General features: G+C 50.6%; 1 protein-coding gene across 1 annotated transcript; it reads left to right on the top strand.

Annotated features, from left to right (window-relative positions):
- Positions 1 to 12,901: 12,901 nt before the first annotated feature.
- PRXL2B (peroxiredoxin like 2B) lies at positions 12,902 to 17,461 on the top strand. The gene is made up of 8 exons (XM_032415248.1): positions 12,902 to 12,976; positions 14,547 to 14,675; positions 14,844 to 15,048; positions 15,638 to 15,689; positions 16,210 to 16,273; positions 16,358 to 16,433; positions 16,723 to 16,841; positions 17,326 to 17,461. The coding sequence occupies exons 1-8, from the start codon at positions 12,902 to 12,904 to the stop codon at positions 17,350 to 17,352; spliced, it is 747 nt and encodes a 248-aa protein (XP_032271139.1). The 3' UTR covers positions 17,353 to 17,461.
- Positions 17,462 to 17,901: the final 440 nt, after the last annotated feature.

Below are 17,901 nucleotides of genomic sequence, written 5' to 3'. Positions count from 1 at the left end.
ATCCCCCCCCCCCCCCATTTTCCCCTTCCTTCTCCTAATGTCCTCCATGCTATTCCTTATGTTCCACAAATAAGTGAAACCATGTGATAATAGACTTTCTCTGCTTGACTTATTTCACTTAGCATAATCTCCAGTCCCATCCATGTTGATGTAAAAGTTGGGTATTCATCCTTTCTGATGGCTGAGTAATATTCCATTGTATATATGGACCACATCTTCTTTATCCATTCATCTGTTGAAGGGCATCTCGGCTCTTTCCACAGTTTGGCTATTGTGGACATTGCTGCTATGAACATTGGGATGCATATGGCCCTTTTTTTCACTACATCTGTGTCTTTGGGGTAAATACCCAGGAGTGCAATTGCTGGGTCATAGGGTAGCTCTATTTTTAAATTTTTGAGGAACCTCCACACTGTTTTCCAAAGTGGCTGTACCAACTTGCATTCCCACCAACAGTGTAAGAGGGTTCCCCTTTCTCCACAACCTCTCCAACATTTGTTGTTTCTTTCCCTGTCCATTTTTGCCATTCTAACTGGTGTAAGGTGGTATCTCAATGTGGTTTTGATTTGGATTTCTCTGATGGCTAATGATGATGAACATTTTTCAAAGTGCTGGAACAAATAATCCTAAAATTTGTATGGAATCAGAAAAGACCCTGAATCGCCAAGCAAATGTTGAAAAAGAAAAACAAAGCTGGGGGCATCACGTTGCCCGATTTCAAGCTATATTACAAAGCTGTGATCACCAAGACAGCATGGTACTGGCACAAAAACAGACATATAGACCAATGGAACAGAATAGAGAACCCAGATATGGACCCTTAACTCTATGGTCAAATAATCTTTGACAAAGCAGGAAAAAACATGCAATGGAAAAAAGATAGTCTCTTCAATAAATGGTGCTGGGAAAATTGGACAGCCACATGCAGAAGAATGAAACTTGACCATTCTCTAACACCATTCACAAAGATAAACTCAAAGTGGATGAAAGACCTCAATGTGAGACAGGAATCCATCAAAATCCTAGAGGAGAGGGAGCCTGGGTGGCTCAGATGGTTAAGCGTCTGCCTTCGGCTCAGGTCATGATCCCAGGGTCCTGGGATCGAGTCCCGCATTGGGCTCCTTGCTCAGCAGGGAGCCTGCTTCTCCCTCTCCCTCTGCCTCTCCCTCTGCTTGTTCTCTCTCTGTCTCTCTCGCAAATGAATAAATAAAAATCTTAAAAAAAAAAAATCCTAGAGGAGAACATAGGCAGTAACCTCTTTGACATCACCCACAGCAACTTCTTTCAAGATACATCTCCAAAAGCTAGTGAAACAAAAGCAAACATGAACTTTTGGGACTTCATCAAGATAAAAAGCTTCTGCACAGCAAAGGAAACAGTCAACAAAACAAAGAGGCAACCCACAGAATGGGAGAAGATATTTGCAAATGACACTACAGATAAAGGGCTGGTATCCAAGATCTATAAAGAACTTCTCAAACTCAACACCCAAAAAACAAATAATCAAGTCACAAAGTGGGCAGAAGATATGAAAAGACACTTTTCTGAGGAAGACATACAAATGGCTAACAGACACATGCAGCGGAGGTTTTGTTTATGAGAGCCTCTCCCAGCTTTGGCTTTCCTGTAGGAAAGAGCCCCCTCTGCTTTGGCCTCTGCTTTGCTCTCTGCACTTGCAGAGTTTTGTTTTGCTTTGTTTTTTTAGATTTTTTTTAAAATATTTTATTTATTTGACAGAGAGAGACACAGTGAGAGAGGGAACACAAGCAGGGGGAGTGGGAGAGGGAGAAGCAGGCTTCCTGCTGAGCAGGGAGCCCAATGCGGGGCTCGATCCCAGGACCCTGGGATCATGACCTGAGCAGAAGGCAGATGCTCAACAACTGAGCCACCCAGGCGCCCCATGCACTTGCACAGTTTTGCTGTAGCTTGCTGGTCTCAGATTGCAACTCTCAGATTGCTATTCCTAAATAAACCCATTTTTTTTCTGGTAAAATAACTGGCAGTTTTATTTTTTTAACGTTAATAGATTGAATCAACAAGGGTTGAATGCAAACTTGTAAAACAACTGAAACTCAAATAATGAACAAAATTATATTTCAAATGAATAAAACAACCACCAAGAAAAAGAAAAACTAACCTACTTTGGAGAATGGTAGTTTTGCAACTTTGGAGAATGGTATTTGGACTAAAGAAAAAAATAATCGCAAGCAAATACTAAACTCGTTAGTTGGCAGGATTCTCACAATGGCAGCAATCCCGAGACAAGGGTCTGTGTCTTCTAGGACTGAGCCAGCGAGCAAATAAGTTCTGGAAAAAGGAAGCTGGGCTCCTGTCAGGAACAGAGGGGGGTGCACACTGTGGTTTGTCTGGAACTGGAGCTCTCAGTGTGAACTTGTGTTTATGTGTCTCTCAATGCATCTGTGTGTGTGGTACACATGAGTGTACGGAGGCATGGGTGCACACTTTCTAAATCATTCCCTGTGAAATCCTGGAAGCAATGACGCCACACTGACAAATAGCATCCCCACTCATGTTGGGTTCTAAAGGTAAGATGGTGGAGGAGCAGGGGACCCTAATTTCATCTGGTCCCTGGAATTCAGCTAGATAGCTATCAAATCATTCTGAACACTTGCAAACTCAACCAGAGATCTAAGAAAAGAATTGCTGCAATTCTACAAATAAAAAAGCGACCACTTTTTGCAAGACATAATGACAAGATGGAAGAACTCACCCCAAAAAAGATTAAGAGGCAGTACCGACTGCCAGGGACCTAATCAACATGGACTTTAGTAAGATGTTGGAACTAGAGTTCAGAATGATTATAAAGATACTAGCTGGGCTTGAAAAAAGCATAGAAGACACCAGAGAATCCCTTACTGGAGAAATAAAAGAACTAAAATCTAACCAAGTTGAAATCAAAAGGGCTATTATTGAGATGCTATAAAAAATGGAGGCTCTAACTGCTAAGATAAATGAGGCAGAAGAGAGAGTCAGTGATACAGAAGACAAAATGTTGGAGAATAAAGAAATTGAGAAAAAGAGAGATAAACAAGTACTAGATCACGAGGGGAGGATTCGAGAGATCAGTGATACCATAAAGTGGAACAATATTAGAATCATTGGGGTCCCAGAGGAAGAGGAAAGGGAGTGGGCAGAAGGTATATTGGAGCAAATTATAGCTGAGAACTTCCCTAATCTGGGGAAGGAAACAGGCATTCAAGTCCAGTAGGCACAGAGAATCCCCCTCAAAATCAATAAAAATAGGTCAACACCTCGACATATAATAGTGAAGCTTGCAAATTTCAGAGATAAAGAGAAAATCCTGAAAGCAGCTCTGGACAAGAGGTCCTTAACCTACATGGCTAGAAACATAAAGTTAGCAGCAGACCTATCCACAGAGACCTGGCAGGCCAGAAAAGACTGGCATGATATATTCAAGGAACTAAACGAGAAAAATATGCAGCCAAAAATACTTTATCCAGAAAGGCTGTCTTTCAGAATAGAAGGAGAGATAAAGAGCTTCCAGGACAAAGAGAAACTAAAAGAATTTGTGATCACTAAATGAGCCCTGCAAGAAATATAAAAGGGGATCCTGTAAGTGAAGAGAGAGCCCCAAAGTAACGTAGACCAGAAAGGAACAGAGACAATATACAGAAATAGTGACTTTACAGGTAATACGATGGCATGAGATGAATAAATTCATCTCATTCAATAGTTACTCTGAATGTAAATGGGCTAAATGCTCCAATCAAAAGACACAGGCTATCAAATTGGATTAAAAAAAAAGCAAGACCCATCGATATGCTGTCTACAAGACACTCATTTTAGACCCAAAGACACCTCCAGACTGAAAGTGAGGGGGGACAGAAACATTTATCATGCTAATGGACATCAAAAGAAAGCTGGGGTGGCAATCCTTATATCAGACAAGTTAGATTTTAAACCAAAGAATATAATAAGAGATGAGGAAGGACATTATATCATACTTAAAGGGTCTATCCAACAAGAAGATCTAACAATTGTAAATATCTATGCCCCTAACATGTGAGCAGCCAATTATATAAGCCAATTAATAACAAAATTAAATAAACACATTGATAATAATACAATAATAGTAGGGGACTTTAACACCCCACTCACAGCAACAGACAGATCATCTAAGCAGAAGATCAACAAGGAAACAAGGGCTTTGAATAACACACTGGCCCAGATGGACTTCACAGATATATTCAGACATTTCATCCTAAAGCAACAGACTACACATTCTTCTCGAGTGCAATTGGAACATTCTCCAGAACAGATCACATACTGGGTCACAAATCAGATCTCTACTGGTACCAAAAGACTAGGATCATTCCCTGCATATTTTTGGACCACAGTGCTTTGAAACTGGAACTCAATCACAAGAGGAAATTTGGAAAGAACTCAAATACATGGAGGCTAAAGAGCATCCTACTAAAGAATGAATGGGTCAACCAGGAAATTAAAGAAGAATTAAAAAATTTTATGGAAATAAATGAAAATGAAAACACAGCTTTTCAAAACCTTTGGGATGCAGCAAAGGCAGTCCCAAGAGGAAAGTATATAGCAATACAAGCCTTTCTCAAGAAACAAGAAAAGTCTCAAATACACAGCCTAACCCTACACCTAAAGGAGCTGGAGAAGGAACAGCAGATAAAGCTTAAATCCAGCAGGAGAAGGGAATTAATAAAGATTAGAGAAGAAATCAATGAAATAGAAACAAAAGAACAGAACAGATCAACGAAATGAGGAGCTGGTTCTTTGAAAGAATTAATAAGACTGATAAACCTCTAGCCAGACTTATCAAAAAGAAAAGAGAAAGGACCCAAATGAAATCATGAATGAAAGAGGAGAGATCACAACTAATACCAAAGAAATACACACAATTATAAGAATATATTATGAGCAACTATATGCCAACAAATTAGGCAATCTGGAAGAAATGGATGCATTCATAGAAACATAAATTACCAAAACTGAAATAAGAAGAAATAGTAAACTTGAACAGACCTATAACCAGCAAGGAAATTGAAGAAGTAATCAAAAATCTCCCAACAAACAAGAGTCCAGGGCTGGATGGCTTCCCAGGGGAATTCTACCAAACATTTAAAGAAGAATTCATACCTATTCTTCTGAAGCTATTTCAAAAAATAGAAATGGAAGGAAAACATCCAAACTCATTCTATGAGGCCAGCATTACCTTGATGTCCAAACCAGACAAAGACCCCATCAAAAAGGAGAATTACAGACCAATATCCCTGATGAACATGGATGCAAAAATTCTCACCAAGATACTAGCCAATAGGATCCAACAGTACATTAAAAGGATTATTCACCACGACCAAGTGGGATTTATTCCTGGGCTGTAAGGGTGGTTCAACATCCTTAAATCAATCAGTGTGATACATCACATTAATAAAAGAAAGGACAAGAACCATATAATCCTCTCAATGGATGTAGAAAAAGCATTTGACAAAATACAACATCCTTTCTTGATTAAAACTCCACAGTGTAGGGGGGTGGGGTGGGAGGGATGGGGTGACTGGGTGATGGACACTGGGGAGGGTGTGTGCTCTGGTAAGCGCTGTGAATTGTGCAAGACTGTTGAATCTCAGATCTGTACCTCTGAAACAAATAATGCAATATATGTTAAGAAAGAAAAAAAGAAGAAGAAGAATGTAGCAGGAGGGGAAGAATGAAGGGGGGGAAATCGGAGGGGGAGAAGAACCATGAGAGACGATGGACTCTGAAAAACAAACTGAGGGTTCTAGAGGGGAGGGGGGTGGGAGGATGGGTTAGCCTGGTGATGGGTATTGAGGAGGGCACGTTCTGCATGGAGCACTGGGTGTTATGCACAAACAATGAATCATGGAACACTATATCTAAAACTAATGATGTAATGTATGGGGATTAACATAACAATAAAAAATTAAAAAAAAAAAACCTCCACAGTGTAGGGATAGAGGGAATATGCCTCAATATCATAAAAGCCATATATGAAAAGCCCACAGTGAATATCATCCTAAATGTGGAAAAACTGAGAACTTTTCCCCTAAGGTCAGGAACATGGCAGGAATGTCCACTCTTACCACTGTTGTTCAACATAGCACTGGAAGTCCTAGCCTCAGCAATCAGACAACAAAAATAAATAAAAGGCATCCAGATTGGCAAAGAAGAAGTCAAACTCTCACTCTTCGCAGATGACAAGACACTCTATGTGGAAAACCCAAAGATTCCACCCCCAAATTACTAGAACTCATACAGGATTCAGCAAAGTGGCAGGATATAAAATCAATGCACAGAAATCAGTTGCATTTCTATACACCAACAATGAGACAGAAGAAAGAGAAATTAAGGAGTTGATCCCATTTACAATTGCACCCAAAACCATACGATACCTAGGAATAAATCTAACCAAAGAGGTAAAGGATCTATACTCTAAAAACTACAGAAAACTTATGAAAGAAATTGAGGAAGACACAAAGAAATGGAAAAACATTCTATGCTCATGGATACAAAGAACAAACATTGCTAAAATCTCTATGCTACCTAGAGCAATCTACACATTCAATGCAATCCCTATCAAAATACCATCAACTTTTTTCACAGAAATGGAACAAATAATCCTAAAATTTTTATGGAACCAGAAAAGACCCCGAATAGCCAAAGGAATGTTGAAAAAGAAAAGCAAAGTTGGTGGCATCACAATTCTGGACGTCAAGCTATATTACAAAGCTGTATTCATTCATTTTGTACCATACTGGTACAAAAACAGACACATAGATCAATGGAACAGAATAGAGAGCCCAGAAATGGACCCTCAACTCTATGGTCAGCTAGTGTTTGACAAAGCCGGAAAGAATATCCAATGGAGAAAAGACAGTCTCTTCAACAAATGGTGTTGGGAAAACTGGACAGCCACGTGCAGAAGAATGAAACCAGACCACTTTATTACACCATACACAAGAATAAACTCAAAATGGATGAAGACCTAAATGTGAGACAGCAATCCATCAAAATCCTAGAGGAGAACACAGGCAGCAACCTCTTCGACCTCGGCCGCAACTTCTTGCTAGAAACATCACCAAAGGCAAGGGAAGCAAGGGCAAAAATGAACTATTGGGACTTCACCAAGATAAAAAGCTTTTGCACAGCAAAAGAAACAGTCAACAAAACCAAAAGACAACTGACAGAATGGGAGAAGATATTTGCAAATGTCTTATCAGATAAGGGGCTAGTATCCAAGATCTATAAACAACTTATCAAACTCAACACCCAAAAAACAAATAATCCAGTCAAGAAACGGGCAGAAGACATGAACAGACATTTTTCCAAAGAAGACATCCAAATGGCCAACAGACACATGAAAAAGTGTGCAACATTGCTCGGCATCAGGGAAATCCAAATCAAAACCTCAATGAGATACCACCTCACACCAGTCAGAATGGCTAAAATTAACAAGTCAGGAAATGACAGATGTTGGCGGGGATGCGGAGAAAGGGGAACCCTCCTACACTGTTGGTGGGAATGCAAGCTGGTGCAACCACTCTGGAAAACAGTATGGAGGTTCCTCAAAAAGTTGAAAATAGAGCTACCTTACGACCCAGCAATTGCACTACTGGGTATTTACCCCAAAGATACAAATGTAGGGATCCGAAGGGGTACGTGCACCCCGATGTTTATAGCAGCAATGTCCACAATAGCCAAACTGTGGAAAGAGCCCAGATGTCCACCGACAGATGAATGGATAAAGAAGATGTGCTGTATGTATATACAATGGAATATTACTCAGCCACCAAAAAATGAAATCTTGCCATTTGCATTCACGTGCATGGAACTAGAGGGTATTATGCTAAGCAAAATTAGTTGGTCAGAAAAAGACAAATACCATATGATTTCAATCATATGTGAAATTTAAGAAACAAAACAGATAAACATAGAAGGGAAGGAAAAATAAGATGAAAATAGAGAGGGAGGCAAACCGTAAGAGATGCTGAACTCTAGGAAACAAACTGAGGGTTGCTGGAGGGGAGAATGGGTGGGGGAATGGGGCAACTGGGTGATGGGCATTAAGGAGGGCACGTGATGTGATGAGTACTGGGTGTTGTGTGCAACTGATGAATCACTGACCTCTACCTCTGAAACTAATAATACACTATATTTTAATTAATTGAATTTAAATAAAATAAAATTAAATTTAAAAAATCCATTCTCAAAAAAAAAGAAGATAGTAGGAAGGGAAAAATGAAGGGGGGGAAATCGGAGGGGGAGATGAACAATGAGACTCTGAGAAACAAACTGAGGGTTCTAGGGGGGCGGTGGGGGGATGGGTTAGCCTGGTGATGGGTATTAAAGAGGGCATGTATTGAATGGAGCACTGTGTGTAATACGCAAACAATGAACCATGGAACACTACACCAAAAACTAATGATGTAATGTATGGTGATTAACATAACATAATAAAATAAAATTAAAAACAAACAAACAAAAAACAAACCTAAAACTACAAAGCTAGATGAAGAAAACATAGGAGAAAATCTTCATGAGCTTGAGTCAGGTAAAGATTTCTCAGATGAGGCATCAAAAGCACAATCCATACAAGAAAAAACTGACCAGTTTTATTGCATTAAAGTTAAAAATTTCTCTTCTTTGAAAGATGTTAAGTGAATAGGGGCGCCTGGGTGGCTCAGTCGTTAAGTGTCTGCCTTTGGCTCAGGTCATGATCCCAGGGTCCTGGGATCGAGGCCCACATCGGGCTCCCTGCTCAGCCGGGAGCCTGCTTCTCCCTCTCCCATTCCCCCTGCTTGTGTTCCCTCTCTAGCTGTCTCTCTCTCTGTGTCAAATAAATAAATAAAAAATGAATAAAATCTTTAAAAAAAAAAAAAAGATGTTAAGTGAATAAACAGATAAGCCACAGACTTGGAGAAAATATTTGGAAGTCTGTATCTAATAAAGATTTGTATCCAGAACACATAAAGCAGTCTCAAAATGTGGTAATAAGCAAATAATCCATATTAAAAAATAAAAATAAAAAATAAATCCATTCTCTGTAAAAATAATTTGGGTTTCTTGGGGCTGGGGCTAGGTAAGAACCAGATAGCTTGGAACATCCTTTTGGGCCAGAAATTAAGGGAAGGCTTATGGATTGATAGGAATATGTCAAAAAAATCCATAAGCCAGTATAAAGGGTCTCCGGCTGGAAAAATTTGGGACAACTTGGAGACCCGAATATATAAGAGCAATAGATTAAAACTAAGTGGGTAGGGGCGCCTGGGTGGCTCAGTCGTTAAGCATCTGCCTTCAGCTCAGGTCATGATCCCAGGTTCCTGGGATCGAGCCCCGCATCGGGCTCCCTGCTCCGCGGGAAGCCTGCTTCTCCCTCTCCCATTCCCCCTGCTTGTGTTCCCTCTCTCGCTGTGTCTCTCTCTGTCAAATAAATAAAATAAAATCTTAAAAAACAAAACAAAACAAAACAAAACTAAGTGGGTAAAATTGGAACCATAAAGCCCTCCATGATATCAATGCACGATGGACGCATGAATGAATGCATGATTTCAATTCATGATGGATGCATGAATGAATGAATGCATGATGTCAATGCGTGATGGATGCATGAATGAATGAATGCAAGGAGAATTCTCTTGCTTCCAGTCGAACGCCACTGTTCAGTAAAGAACAATCAAGAATGGAATGTTTACACAGCCTCAAAGCATCTCCTCCAAACATCCTCATCCATACACGCTATCCTCGCTTCTCCCCATTTCCCAGAAAGTTTCAAGAGAAACAGGATATTTACATACTCTCAAATCAGCCTGCCAAAGTATACTTTTTTTTTTTTTTTTGGTTTTAGTTGAGAGAGAGAGAGAAAGAGAGAGAGAGTGAGAGGGCGCCCATTAGCAGGGAGGAGGGGCGGACGGGGAGAAGCAGACTCCCTGCTGAACAGGGAGCCCGATGTGGGGCTCAATCCCAGGACCCTGAGATCATGACCTGAGCCGAAGGCAGACACTTAACGACTGAGCCACCCAGGCGCCCCTCAAGTATAATTTTTGATGACAAATTAAAAAGCAAATTTTAATTTGTTGGGCAAACACAACTCCAATTTAGAAATTACTTCCCAATGTGACAGTCATTCATATCATGCTTCATTCATGGTCCGTCCAGTGTTGCCCAGCCCATGGTAGGTACCCACAAGCCTGTCCTACAGGTGAGGAAGCTGAGGCTCAGAGGGCTGGGGGTGAGGGGGGCTTGGAGTCAAAAGTGGCTCCTGGCCCCTGGAGGAACAGTTCAGCTGCTGGTGGGTATGACCTCCTGTCAATTTGCTCCCCCATACTGTGGGATCAGGGGACTGGGTGCCAGGGGCTGCGTCAGCCCAGAGGGACAGTGCTGGGGGACAAAAGCCCATGTGAGACAGGAAGTGGATATGGCCCAGGGCAGGGTCTGCAGAGAGGGCAGGAGCACACCCAGGGGCCAGGACTGGGGACACCAGGGAGCCCTGGGACACAGACACGCAGACACACACAGGCTCGGGGGACTCACCTGGCTCAGGGCATCAGCCTTGGGTGTCAGGCTCCAGGGGGGCGGCTCCCAGCCTCAAAGAGGCTCCATGTCCCTCTTCAGGACCCCTCATTCCCCAGCCGCTGTCCCAGGACCCCCGCCAGCAGGTCGAGCTCACACTCAACCCAGAACCTGCCTTCTCTAAAAGGAAAGGGAAAGAGAAACTGTCTGTGGCCCAATGGGGGAGGCTATTCCGATAGGAACTTGGCCTCAGTTCCGTCTCCCAATATCTGCCGTTGTGGGAGCCAGGCTGCCAGGGGCCAGGACCCCACAGGACCCCACAGTGACGGGCGGGAGAGGGGTGCGGGGCCAGCTGCGCAGGAGGCAAGAGCCGCCCAGCAAAGCAGAAGTGCTCCTCGAGGGGAGGGGAGGGGTATGCAAAGGCGGGAGGCGGGACCACACAGACAGCCTGGGCTCCTGCCGCCTGCCCCGCTAAGTTCTGGCTGAGCAAGCTCTCCTGGCCTCTCCCCTGTCCCTCAGCAGCACCCCCCGACTTTCCTCTAGAGCCGGGTGCCCCCCCAGAATCGTGCACCTGCATTTCCCCTGCCGCTCGGACGCCCGGGGAGCCACCCAGCGGCTTCCCTCCAGCACCAAGGCCACAAGGAGCCCTCCTGGTTTCCTGCTCCCTGTCACAGCGTCGGCTGAAGCAGGGTGACCGTCCCCCCAAAGGAACCCCGTCCCCCACACAGTGCCCTCTGTCTGGGACTGGGGAGGGCTGGTTTCCACCTACACATTCCTGAGCACAGCTCTGCAGAGGGGTCTCTCCCCAGACCGCTGGAGGCTGGGGAGGGGAGCACCCTCAGTCCCCCCCGCCACCCATGGTGGGAGTGAGGGAGGGGGTGACACTTTGCCTTCCCTGAGCCCCACCCATTGGGTCCACACCCCACCTGTCCCTGGGAGGGGGCTGGGCCGGTTAATTCTCGCTCCCATTTCACAGATGGGACAACGGGCTCAGAAAGCAGCAGGGTCTGGCCCAGGGTCTCTGGGGTGCAAACTGTGCTCAGACCCAAGCCCTAATCTCCCCATCCAGAAGGGGCCCCCCAACCCGGGCTTCCCAACACCACCGCTGTGCGCAGAGCTGGTGGCCCCGTGGGCAGCTTAGGGCTGGGGGACCCCTGCATGCCTGGTGCCCTGGCGCAGGCTGGGGGCTGGTGAGAGACAGCACAGCGCTGCTGGCGCCTCAAGTGGGAAGTGTCCTGGGGCGTCTCCCCCGGAGCCCCATGGCCCCCACGTCACATTTCAGCCCCGGGGCTCATGTGATGGGCATGGCACCCTCTGACTTCCCTCCCAGCAGACCCATCCCGACCCTGATGTGCGTGTCCAGCTCCAAGGGCCCCGGGCACGTTCCCATCAGACCCCGAGGTCCAGCCCTCACCGGACCCAGGAACCACCCCCTTCAGTGAGCTGATCCCTGGTCACCTAGCCCAGATTGACCTCGAGCCCCTTCCTTGTCCTGACTTTGGCACCACTGGCCCTGGGGTCACTACCTAATCCCACTTCCGGGGGACACCGAGGAGGACAGCCTGGGTGCCAGGGAAGGAAGCAGGCAGGGGTGAATCACAGGGCTGGAGTGGGGGCTGCCCAGCACTCAGAAGCGCTCTGACCACCGTCCCCAGGATGACCAGCCCAGCCTCCGGGGCAGGAGAGGGGTCAGGCCAGACCCAGGGGCTTGGGAGCCCCCACGAGACCCCCGTGAGCACGGGCCATGCCCCCACACCTGAGGGCCTGTCAGAGGGAGCCCCCACCCAGGACGGTCACCATGGTTTCCCCTCATTGTCACCAGGAACACAAGAGGACGGCTGCCCTCTGCCTTTCTCATTTCCACATGGTCACTGGATGTCATTTGACAAATCATTGAACAGATGAAGTCCAACGTCGGTGTGTGGCCCCGTTACCAAGTCTGACTCTGTAAGGGACGCGCCCTGGCCTGAGGAGATGTGCCCGATTCCCCACTCGCTCATCCATCTGAGCAGCACTTACGGGGCAGCTTCGTGTCCCGTGCGTGGCCGCTGGCTAATGTCGCCTGCAGGTCCTGCCGGGACCCTTCCTGGGAACCTTCTCTCTGCTGCATGGTCCGGGCCCAGCGAGGCTGGGGCGCAGGGGGTCTGCAGGATAGTCAAGACGCCCGTCCTGGGGGCACTGGGTTGAACTAGCTGAGTAGGGCGACCCTCGCAGATGGTCTGGACCCGCCCCTCCTTGCTCAAAGAGGCCAGGGGGCGTGCCTGATGCTCTTGGGGCCTGCCGGCTCTTGCCCAGCCAGCCGAGGCCGACCCCATGCCCGCTGGGAGGGAAGAGGCCTCGTGAGCACCTCCGGTCCTCCTGAACAATGAGCAGCGTCCCGGAGCGAGGCGTGCAGGGGGACGCAGTCCTGTGGGACTTTGACCTGGGACTCGGCCTGTGGGTGAGACCCCACCTCTGCAATGGGCGTGCTGATGCCCACCCACTCGGAGAGGCTGGGGCTCCGGGGGGTGGGTGCGGGGGAGCCCCAGGGGCGGCGGCTGCTCTCTCCTCTCATCACCCAGTCAAAGCCCCAGGCCCACTCCCAGGCCTCAGTTGCCTTTGTAAAGTAAGTCACCGAGGGCACCAGTGGGCCCGCTGCTTTGTCATTGTCCCCCAGCTGCCCAGCCACCTCGCGGCTCTGCGGGGCTGGGCCTGGGGTGGCCGACGGGTTTCCTCCTTTGCCTGCAGCTTGCTTTAGGCTCCAGCACCAGGAGCACTGGAGGGAGATGCTAAGGACGCAGGAGAGGAGTCCTTGACCTCGTGCTCCTCCTTCTGGGGGTGTCCCGGAGATAGGCTGCCTCCCTCGTGGGGGCCTAGCCCCCTCCTCATAGAACCAGCCCTGGCCTCTGGGGGCTGCACTCCTGGGTCCTGGAGCTGCGGGTGGTCCCAGATTCCTCCTTCCCTGGTGGGCTGTGTGGCCTCCTTCCTCCTTCTGCTCTTCCTGCCTTCAATACCGGGGCCATGTGTGCCTTCTGACCCCTGTGCGGGGCCTGCCGCTCCGGCCACCCCAGCTCCTTCAGTCTCCCAGAACCTTTCTTGGGCCTGTCTTCTCTTCTGTACGGGGGGTCCTGTGATATACTGTGCAGTGTCAGGCAGGAGCTCCCTCTCCCAATCCCCGGGCACGCATCCGCCCCCTTGGGTCTCCAGCCTGGTCCAGGCCCTGGAAGTCTCTGCTCGCTGAATGCAGGGGCCCACAGATCGGGGCGGATGTCCATGTGGGTGACTGTTTTCTGGGTGAAGTCTTGGCTTCATTTTTCGCCCCCGTGTCTCGATCCCTCATCGGTAAAACCGGATGATCACAGGTGTGACAGGGCTGTCCTCAGCAATAAACGAGACAACGTCCGTCGCAGGGCCCGTAGCAAACTGTTATTTCTTTGGGCTCCATGTTGCCCAAAGATTGGGGGTTAAAAGAGGCTATTTCTCTCGTAAGAAATTGCCAGTATTTTATGATTAAAGCCAAAGCGCCCATGTAATTGAGAAAACGATGCATTCGCATGGATTTTAAAGCTGAAATAAAAGCAAGGGTAAAGGCTAAGCCCGGTGCTCCTATGCCTGTAGGGCCGCCGCCGGGGCCGCAGAGCCGCGACATGGGCGTTTACTCCGCTCGCCTTAACCCTGCCGGGCAAACCGCTGGGCCGTGAACCCCGGACCCAGGACCCTGCGGGCTTTTCTGCTCTGCACCTTCGACCCCTTCAGAGCCCGCGCCCAGGCGAACCAGCTCTGTGCGCAGGCGCACCACGTGCCTGCTGCCCCTCCGCTCGGCTTCTCCCGCAGCCCGGACAGTGACGCCATTGGCCGACCGGCTTATGCATATGCAAAACAAGTGACAGGGCGCTGTTGGGGCTGTGGTAGGGGCGTTGCGGGCGGGGGAACCATCCGGGGCGGGACCACGATCCGGGGCGGGGCCGGCAGGGGTTACTGGACCTGGGGGCGGGGCCGGGGAGGAGACGCGGGCTGGGGGCGTGGCCTAGGCGGGCAGAGGTGGGGCCCGTAACCCCGAGCAGGACCAACAGCCCGGAGCGGGACTGCAGGAAGACAGGAGCACGGTCGACCTTGCCCGCGTGGGCGCGTGTGTCCTGAAGCATGCGGTGACCGGGGAGGTGAGGCCGGACGAGCGCAGGACGGTGGGTGGGCTCCTGGCACCTGCCCGTGCGCCCTGGCAATGGCATCCCAGGCCGGCCTCGGGGGTCCTGACAGGGTCGTGGAGCTGGGGGGCGCGGACGTGTGTGGGCGGTGGTCCAGCGGCACCCCTCGCCCACCCCACGCAGGCCGTGGAGCTGCGGAGTCTGTGGCGGGAGCAGGCGTGCGTGGTGGCCGGCCTGCGGCGCTTCGGCTGCTCGGTGTGTCGCTGGATCGCCCGGGACCTCAGCAGCCTCAGGGGGCTACTGGACCAGCATGGCGTGCGCCTGGTGGGCGTGGGGCCCGAGGCCGTGGGCCTGCAGGAGTTCCTGGACGGGGGCTACTTCGCAGGAGGTCCCTGTGCTCTCCTCCTCTCCTCCCACTTGTAGCCCCACCAGCTACCTTGAGATCCTCCCCCAAGCTCCGGGTATTGGTCATCCCCTCCTTGCCCAGCCCTGACCCTTCTCGCTCCAGGATCTCCAGTCATCTTTCCTGGGTCCTCCACCTGTTGCCCTTACCTGCATCTCCAGCCATGATGTCCCTCCCACTGTGCACAGTGGCAGGGCCCAGTGGTGATGCTGGTCTCCAATCACCACCATGGTCTTTACTGGGTAGCTGCCAGCTCCCCACCTTCCCAGGAGCCTGAAGGAGTAGCTAGGACAAGGCTGTGGCTTGCCCCCACATTCCCACCCTGCTAGACTCCTCTCCTCTCCCTGGCACTCACAGAGCCCTGGGCTGAGTGGCAGAGTCCAGGCGAGTCCTGCTCCTCCCTGTCCCTGTCCCCTCTGGGCCTCCACCCTCCTCTAACAGTGGGGACACTCAGCTCTGCTCTGCTCCTCCCTGTCCTGCGTGGGCAAGCAAGGGTAGACAGGGGGCTGGATGCAGGGGGCTGGGCCAGGTGGTAGATGGGCCTGAGTACACACCTGTGGCCTTTGTTTTCCAGAGCTCTACCTGGATGAAAGCAAGCAGTTCTACAGGGAGCTGGGCTTCAGAAGGTGAGTATGGGGGCACCGCTTCCTCCCCTCTCCCTGCTGGCCTCTTCCTGGACACTTGCCTCGGTGGCATCTGCTGCTCAGCCCGTCCTTCTGCAGAGCTGTCTCTTGGGGGCTGTTACAATTGTAGGTTGGGCTTCTCACCCAAGATCGACCCCCAGCAGCCTGCAGAGGGGGCCCGGAGCCTAGTGCCTAGGGGTCATCACAGCCCCTCCAGTGCCTGGGTCATATGTATACTTGCTGCGGGGCCTGATCAGTGGTGCCCGCTGAGCCAGATCCCCCTGCTCACCCGGCCTGGGGGCCAGTCCACACTCCCCAGGTCTTCTGCGGGGCCCCAGGGTGCCCCACAGCTCTGGCTGGGCTGGCTGCTGGCTGGCTGCCCCATGGCCCCTGAGTCCCTGGTGAGATGTGAAGCTTGCTTGTGTGAATTGGTCTGTGCATCTTGCAGAGTCTGGGGACAGGCACTGGGGCCAGGGCTTCAGAGGGGAGCCAGGGCCTGGACAAGGCAGCTGTGTCTTCGCAGGTACAACAGCTTGAGCATTGTGCCCGCCGCCCTGGGGAAGCCTGTGCACGACGTGGCCCTCAAGGTTTGTGACGGCCAAGGCTGGGTGGGACTTGGGGAGGTGGGGCTTCCCTCTAGGGCTGACCTGGACCTGCTTCCCTCCCTCCAGGCCAAAGCTGTTGGCATCCAGGGGAACCTGTCTGGGGACTTGCTGCAGAGTGGAGGGCTGCTGGTGGTTACCAAAGGTGGGCTGGGAAAGGGGCATCAGAGGTCAGTGCCTGGTCTCATGGGGTGGGAAGGTCTTGCTAAACTTGGCCGCATGCCCTGACCCTCTCTTCCTCCCTTCCTCTGGTTTGTTGGTCTTGTCAAGTCTTCTCCATGGGGTGGCCCAGTTCTTGAGTGTTGGCTTAGCTGGGTGGGGTGTGGCCAAAACAGCCCACTGGTCAGGGTAACCAGGTGGGGTCGTGGACAACCAGGGCTGCCTCCATCCTCCCAGCCTGTAGGGGTACCCTGACCGCCTCCCCACTGCTGTAGGTGGTGACAAGGCGTTGCTACACTTCGTCCAGAAGTCCCCAGGCGACTATGTTCCCCAGGAGAGCATCCTGCAGGCCCCGGGCATCTCTGCGGAGGGCTGTGCCCGTGAGTCGCCCCAGGTGAGCTTGGGCCTGGGGGAGCACCGCCTGCCAAGAACAGCCCCCTATGCACACCCAGCTTCCCTGGGTTGAGTGCTGGGTGTGATCAGGTGTTAGGTTGGACCTTGCAGGCTTCAGGTAATTTTGCACTCATGGCAGCCCAGGATGTCCCTGTCACCCCAGTCCGCAGAGGGGTAACAGGCTGAGAGCAGTGGAGAACCGGGGACAGGCTGGCTAGATGGGTGGGCACAGCAGGGCCTTCCCCAGACAGCAGTAGGCTACCCAGGGCTGCAGGGCAGACGAGCCGCCTGTCCTCTTAGCCTCAGGGGGGCCAAGGCTCGTCTGAGGTGACCATAGCCACCATCAGTGAGGTCCTGGTCGCTGGCCTGTGCCCAAATGGGGGGGAGTGTCCAGCACTTGGGCTGCAGACCGCTGGTGGGTGGGACCAGCTGCCCTTGACTCCGGGAAGGGTGGCCAGCCTGACGGGGCTTTTGCTGCTCCACAGAGTGATGAGGAGGCGTGCACAGGGTGAGCCCCCGGGGCCTCTGCGGATCCTGGAGGCATCTGCTGCCTCGGGCATGCTGGGAGTTGGGTGTGAAGAATCTCTCCGGAACTCCTGGACTGGTGCACCAAGCTCTGCCCCGTCCCAGAGTGGCAGTGAGCATTAAACTAGGTTTCTTCATTGGCTCTGAGCCCTGTGTCCTCGGCCGCTCTGTCTGTGTCGCTGTCGGTTTCCCCCGGCCAGCAGGGCGGTCAGGGGTCTGCAGGCTTCCCTGGGAGGGGGTGGGGAGTGCTGGAAATGCTCCTGCAGCCTCCCTGGTGACCTCAGGCCTGTGGCAAGGACGGTCAGGGCTCTGAGGACGGGCCCGGGGTGCGGGAGCTGAGGGTGGGATTGGGAACTCCCCAGGAGAGAGCCCGGCCTGGAGGGGTCGGGCTCAGTGCTCATGTCTGCTGGATTTCCAGGGAGGAGATGGTCTCCATCCAGCCGCTGGAGCATGGTGAACAGTGGGACTTAGGGAGACAAAGGACCTTTCCTGATGAGATTTGTCATGTGCACCCTGCTGGGGGTGGCTGGCCAGGG

Source organism: Phoca vitulina, unplaced genomic scaffold, assembly GCF_004348235.1.
Source record: "Phoca vitulina isolate PV1807 unplaced genomic scaffold, GSC_HSeal_1.0 scaffold2, whole genome shotgun sequence".
Lineage (NCBI taxonomy): Eukaryota > Metazoa > Chordata > Mammalia > Carnivora > Phocidae > Phoca > Phoca vitulina.
The sequence above is the reverse complement of the archived record's forward strand: the minus strand, read 5'-3'. Positions and strand labels throughout refer to the sequence as shown.